The sequence below is a fragment of the Haliotis cracherodii genome, unplaced genomic scaffold (genome assembly GCF_022045235.1).
Source record: "Haliotis cracherodii isolate W230 unplaced genomic scaffold, xgHalCrac1.p SCAF_25, whole genome shotgun sequence".
Lineage (NCBI taxonomy): Eukaryota > Metazoa > Mollusca > Gastropoda > Lepetellida > Haliotidae > Haliotis > Haliotis cracherodii.
In genome coordinates this window covers 7210579-7218219 of record NW_027266281.1, presented here as the reverse complement: position 1 = coordinate 7218219, position 7641 = coordinate 7210579, and the positions used below count along the sequence as shown (strand labels likewise).

General features: G+C 39.5%; 1 protein-coding gene across 1 annotated transcript in view; it reads left to right on the top strand.

Moving 5' to 3' along the window:
- The first annotated feature begins 477 nt into the window (after window positions 1-477).
- The window catches only part of LOC139472874 (serine/threonine-protein kinase SIK1-like), a 54549-nt gene continuing 47385 nt past the window's right edge, over window positions 478-7641 (top strand). The window contains exon 1 of the mRNA XM_071255342.1: window positions 478-734. Coding sequence (XP_071111443.1) covers window positions 612-734 — 123 coding nt within the window. The 5' untranslated portion in view covers window positions 478-611. The remainder of the gene's footprint in view (window positions 735-7641) is intronic.

The window sequence follows — 7641 nt, the reverse complement described above, 5'->3', positions numbered from 1 at the left end:
TTTATTGTTATGTGTATAAAAGCAAAAACATGTTATTTATGTAAAAAGATAATTTTATTTATGTAACATTTTAAAAATATATAATAGTTTTTAATCATTAAAACCGAAATTACATTTTTTACATTGACCGATAAATGCATATTCGCATTAGGTGTCTTACAATGTTGAAAAGCCTGCGTGCTTGTTTCACGATGTAATTCGCCTGTGGATAAGTCTAATGTTTATACATATGCGAACTCTGACACATATCTGCCAGTGGCGACAATACTGCACAAAGACGAAATATGCAATTCATGCGCCCCCATTAAGTCCTTATTTTAAAGAATAAACACACGCTCATGTATTGACACACAGTCTTGTTTTGACAGTAAATTTGCGTGGCCTGGAATTACCTCAACATAGCAACCAGCAAATACGAAACTCGGCCTGCGAATTCGATATTGAGTTGTTTTGACGTCACAGCTACGTCACAGAGGATTTAGGCTGCTAGCGCCATGCAAGTTGTGATTGAGTGAAAGATGTCGGCTTGTAAAGGTAGAACAGTTCTTCACACTCGCTTTAAAACTATGTGGAGTAAAGAAATATGCAGCTTTATCCTCTGACACGGAGATATGGTCATGGCCGACAGAGCCAAGGGACAGATCCGGGTAGGATTTTACGATATCGAACGCACGATCGGAAAAGGCAATTTCGCTGTTGTAAAACTAGCGAAACACCGAATCACCAAAACTGAGGTTTGTGCTGTTTTGTTGAAAAAAAGTGAAATTATTAAGTGTTGTGTTGTGTCCAGGGGTATGTGTTACCGAGCAGTGTGGGCAGGTGCTTGTTGAGATTACACTAACCAGATGGCAAACTTCCTTCCTTCGTCTTTATGGATACAAAGAAGAAAAAAGGATAGAAGGAAGGGGAAAATGTAGGGGGGACAGGTTGGTGAATACCGGTGTCAAAACAGGCCTTACCTAACTCAACATTCTAGATGTTTACAACTTCTCATGGTATACTTGAAATGTTTGTTTATGTTTTTGAATACACAGCATTTAGTGTGAGACCAGGTCTTCCTGGTGTCCAGTTATCGTGTGCCACAAGGAGTGACAAGTTTATTCCTTTATGCAAACATTTTTGGCATGTTTGATTTTCCAGTGTCTGTTGAGGAACATGTTTTGGTTGTTTGTTTGACAATTTGGTTTCTTAGACCCAAGGTATTTGTTCTCGGAGTCGGTGTAAATATTAGAATAATTAAGGGTTTGGAGTTTGGAGTTTTCACTGCTTTTTGTGTGTTAATTTTTTACATATAAATAAGTGAATAACACTACCCACCAACACAGTCCGAAACCCCTTTTCTCGTATCCCCCTTACCCCACTGGTGTCATTTGTGTATTTGTGGTGTTTAAAGGGAGTATTCACTGACTATGCAGTATATTAACTGACCCTAACCATCCCCCAGCGACAGTCCTAAACCACTGTCCTCGTATTCCCCATCCCACACTGGTGTCATTTCTTTGTTTGATACTTTTGGTGTATTAAGGCAGTATTCACTGACGATGCAGTATATTAAATAACTCTAACCATCCCCCAGCGAAAGTTCTCAACTACCACCGTCATATCCCCCTTCCGATTACACGAGAGTAATTTGTGTGTATGATACTTGTGTATCAAGGCAGTATTCACTGACTATAGGGCTGGGACGGGTAACTCGGGTACTCGGCTCGGGTAGGTACTGAGTAGACCCGGGTACCCACTGGACTACCCGGACCCGTGGTTAGTCACGTGATTTTATTGTTTAATGACAAAAATTATCTAGAAGTCTATGGTTACACTATAAGCGACAAATGTTCACATTTCTTTCCGACTATGCACACTTTCCTTCTGACTTGATGTGTTTGCATAAAGATAAAACTTCAGTCAACTTCAGTGTATGCATGACCAGATCATTTTATACCTGTATCGTAATACATTTTGACAGAAGTATGGTCAAACGTTTCCCAATCGGACATTTTGTACCTTCCTCTTGAGACCCACAGCGGGTACCCGGGTAGGGTCGGGTAATCAGCTGGTAATAGGGGGGTGGGTACCCGGGTTGTAAATTTGGACTCGTCCCACCTCTAACTGACTATACTGTATAGTAACTAGCACAATCATGTGTGTGTTTGTATCAGAGCTATAGATAAGCAGAGTATTTGCATAAAATACCCCCAAAAATATTCAAACCCAAATGCTTTCAATTAACTTGCGTACAGAAGCGCATGCATTAAATGAAAAACTGAAATCTATAAAAACAACATGCGTAAATACCCGATGAAGATTTTTCAGCATGCGTACAAAGGAACTAACTTCCGAAGCAGAAATATGAGCTAATTTACTCTCTGAGTCACGCCTATGTATTTAGAACATTATCATGGTTATATACATCTAAAACATTATTTCATTTTTTTTAAATCTTAAAATGTTCACTCTTTGGGGGAAAAACCCAAAAGAGTTATGAAAAGATGAGTGAAAAAATATTGGTTACCCAATGAAAAATGTAATAACCCAATTAATAGAAACCTTAGAATGAAAACTCATTTGCTCAAAAAGTTATCTGGAGCTCTGTTGTATGCAGCATTAATTAACTATACAAAACATGGGTAATTATTCAGAATATACAATTTGCCATGCTGATTAAGGTGTGTGTATTGTGTATGGTTGGTTTGTTGTTTAATGCAGCGCTCAGCAATATTCCAGCTATCTGACGGTGTTCTGTAAATAATCGAGTCTGGACCAGACAATACAGTGATTGACATCATGAGCATCGATCGACACGTTGGGATTGATGACATGCATCAACCAAGTCAGCAAGCCTGACCACCCGATCCCGTTAGTCGCCTCTTACGGCAAGCATGGGTTGCTGAAGACCTATTCTACCCCGGGTCTTCACGGGCCGAGTGTATTGGGTAGGGGGGTCCTCTCCTCCCAGCAACCTGTCACTCATCAACTATAGTAGAACATTGACGTGTGTGATAAAGCCCTATCAACTAACCACTTATGCTCTACTGGTTGTGCATACTTTGTTGCCATAACGCAGTGCAAGACTTTCATACTTGTTTAACGCCGCACTCAGCAATATTCCAGCTATAGGACGGCGGTCTGTAACTAATCAAGTCTGGACCAGACAGTCCAGTGATTGACGTCATGAGCATCGATCCACGCAATTGGGATACGATGACATACATGTACCATCTCGGAGAGCCTGACCAGCCGATCCTGTTAGTCGCCTCTTACGACAAGCATTGTCACCATTTATGGCAAGCATGGGTTGCTGAAGACCTATTCTCACCCGGATCTTCACGGGTCTCATCTTTTCTCTTTGGATCTATTGGCAGTATACTGTAACCATGATGTAGATTCATCTATTCTTTGTTTGTTTGTTTGTTGTTTAACACCACAGTCAGCTATATGACGGCGGGCGGTCTGTAAATATGTAAATAATCAAGTCTGGACCAGACAATCCAGTGTGACTGACATCATGAGCATTGATCCACACAATTGGACATGCATCAACCAATTCAGCAAGCCTGACCACCAGATCCCATTATGTATGTGTTACCGTCACCCTGTGTAAGAGATTCATCTATACTGTCTGGATGCATTGGTTGTATATTGTTACCATCACCCCGTGTCAGAGATTCATCTATACTGTCTGGATGTATTGGTTGTATATTGTTACCATCACCCTGAGTAAGAGATTCATCTATACTGTCTGGATCTATTGGTTGTATATTGTTACCATCACCCTGTGCAAGAGATTAATCTATACTGTCTGGATGTATTGGTTGTATATTGTTACCATCACCCTGTGTGAGAGATCCATCTATACTGTCTGGATGTATTGGTTGTATATTGTTACCATCACCCTGTGTAAGAAATCACCTATACTGTCTGGATGTATTGGCTGTATATTGTTACCATCACCCAGTGTAAGAGATTCATCTATACTGTCTGGATGTATTGGTTGTATATTGTTACCATCACCCTGTGTAAGAGATTCATCTATACTTTCTGGATGTATTGGTTGTATATTGTTACCATCACCCTGTGTAAGAGATTCATCTATACTGTCTGGATGTATTGGTCGTATATTGTTACCATCACCCTGTGTAAGAGATTCATCTATACTGTCTGGATGTATTGGTGGTATATTGTTACCATCACCCAGTGTAAGAGATTCATCTATACTGTCTGGATGTATTGGTCGTATATTGTTACCATCACCCTGTGTAAGAGATTCATCTATACTGTCTGGATGTATTGGTTGTATATTGTTACCATCACCCTGTGTAAGAGATTCATCTATACTCTTTGGATGCTTTGGTTGTATATTGTTACCATTACCCTGTGTAAGAGATTCATGTATACTCTCTGGATGTATTGGTGGTATATTGTTACCATCACCCTGTGTAAGAGATTCATCTATACTGTCTGGATGTATTGGTGGTATGTTGTTACCATCACCAAGTGTAAGAGATTCATCTATACTGTCTGGATGTATTGGTCGTATATTGTTACCATCACCCTGTGTAAGAGATTCATCTATACTGTCTGGATGTATTGGTGGTATATTGTTACCATCACCCAGTGTAAGAGATTCATCTATACTGTCTGGATGTATTGTTTGTATATTGTTACCATCACCCTGTGTAAGAGATTCATCTATACTGTCTGGATCTATTGTTTGTATATTGTTACCATCACCCTGTGTAAGAGATTCATCTATACTGTCTGGATGCTTTGGTTGTATATTGTTACCATTACCCTGTGTAAGAGATTCATGTATACTCTCTGGATGTATTGGTTGTATATTGTTACCATCACCCCGTGTAAGAGATTCATCTATACTGTCTGGATGTATTGGTGGTATATTGTTACCATCACCCTGTGTAAGAGATTCATCTATACTCTCTGGATGTATTGGTGGTATATTGTTACCATCACCCTGTGTAAGGGATTCATCTATACTGTCTGGATGTATTGGTGGTATATTGTTACCATCACCAAGTGTAAGAGGTTCATCTATACTGTCTGGATGTATTGGTTGTATACTGTTACCATCACCCTGTGTAAGAGATTCATCTATACTGTCTGGATGTATTAGTGGTATATTGTTACCATCACCCTGTGTAAGAAATCATCTATACTGTCTGGATGTATTGGTTGTATATTGTTACCATCACCCTGTGTAAGAGATTCATCTATACTGTCTGGATGTATTGGTTGCATATTGTCTAAGGGGTCAGTGTATATATGTCAATCCAAGGATTGTCTACATGATTGTCTGAGGGGTCAATGTATATGTCGATGCAAGGATTGTCTTCATGATTGTCTAAGGGGTCAGTGTATATGTCGATGGCATGATTGTCTACATGATTGTCTAAGGGGTCAGTGTATATGTTGATGCCATGATTGTCTACATGATTGTCTAGGGGGTCAGTGTATATGTCATTTGTATGTCGATGGCATGATTGTCTACATGATTGTCTAAAGGGTCAGTGTATATGTCAATGCCATGATTGTCTACATGATTGTCTAGGGGCTCAGTGTATATGTCATTTGTATATAGATGCCATGATTGTCTAACGGGTCAGTGTATATGTCGATACCATGATTGTCTACATGATTGTCTAGGGGGTCAGTGTATATGTCATTTGTATGTCGATGCCATGATTGTCTACATGATTGTCTGAGGGGTCAGTGTATATGTCGATGCCATGATTGTCTACATGATTGTCTGAGGGGTCAGTGTATATGTCGATGGCATGATTGTCTACATGATTGTCTAAGGGTTAAGTGTATATGTCATTTGTATGTCGATGGCATGATTGTCTACATGATTGTCTAAGGGGTCAGTGTATATGTCGATGCCATGATTGTCTACATGATTGTCTGAGGGGTCAGTGTATATGTCGATGCAAGGATTGTCTACATGATTGTCTAAGGGATCTGTGTATATGTCGATGCAAGGATTGTCGGAGGGGTCACAGTATTTGTGTTGATGCAAAGATTGTTTAGGGTGTCAATGTGTATGTCGATGCAAGGATAGTTTTGTAACTAATGTGCATCTGCTGACACAAGATGTTCGGTTCACACTCTCAGCAGGAGCTGATAACAAGGACTATAAATAGCAAAATATGTTGATCCTTATCATATCTGATATTTATAGATGCACTGCATTGTCTGCCTTCGACCTCATATCAACCATGTAGCCTCTTACAACGGAATTACGAGCCATATCACCCTGGAGAATAGATAGCACGGGTATAAATAGCTAGCAGATAACAGGCAGATGTGTTTGTGTTAATAATAATAATAATAATAATAATAATAATAATAATAATAATAATAATAATAACAATAATAATAATAATAACAATATTAATAACATTATTTTTTTTTTTATTAATAATAGATGCACTGCATTGTCACCCTGGAGAATAGATTGCAGGGATATAAATAGCTAGCAGATAACAGGCAGATGTGTTTGTGTTGATGATATGTAGAGGTGTCGTGGCAAATGTAAATATTAAATTCTTTGGAATAGGCCTGTATACAGCCTCAGACCTATCCAGGCCAACAAACCCTGACCTTGTCCTTTTTGATAAATCCAGTGGAATCTGATATATCATTGAATTCTCTGTCCATTTTGACACTAACGTGATTGACAAGATTGATGAAAACAATGGCAAATATGCAGGCCTCGCTTTCGAAATGTCACGCTTGCATCCCAAGTACCATGTTGTCGGACTCCCCATTGTTGTCGGTGCCTTAGGTTTGGTACCTCCCAAATTTGTTGACTGACATTGGGAGAGTACCCGGGTTTGCTGCCAGGAATGCAGCACAATCTGAAAAATCTTTGGTTGGTTCGACTAGACAGCGCTTCCTGGGAGAAGTCCCATTCACTGTCTGGGCTCCGTTTAGAGGGGGCAAGGGCTAGGCTACTTACTCTACATCTCTAATCACTACTACTTATGGTTGCTAGGCTACTAAAATTACTATTTGTGGTTCCTAGGATATTCTACAACACTACTGCTTATGGTTGCTAGGCTACTTAACACTACTACTTGTGGCTGCTAGGCTACTCGACCCTACTACTTATGGTTGCTAGGCTACTCAACACTTCTACTTATGGTTGCTAGGCTATGCACACTACTACTTAAGGTTGCTAGGCTACTCTACACCATGACTACTTATGGTTGCTAGGCTACTCAACACTACTTCTGATGACTGCTCGACTACGCACACTACTACTTGTGGTTGCTAGGCTACTCAACACTACTACTTATGGTTGCTAGGCTACTCAGCACTACTACTTATGGTTGCTAGGCTACTCAACACTACTACTTATGGTTGCCAGGCTACTCAACACTACTACTTATGGTTGCTAGGCTAACAACATTACTACTTGTGGTTGCTAGGCTGAAATGTTCAATCTTTTCCTTTATGTTCAATGTTTTTGGCCTGGGATATATGTATGTTCTTGTCAATTAAATAAAATGTAAATAAAATTATGACCTAGTTGAAATGTTGAAGCATGTTATTCTACATCTTGTTCATCGTAACCTGTCATTTTAAGCCTGAACTGAAAATGTGTTGGTATTAGAAACAAGACAA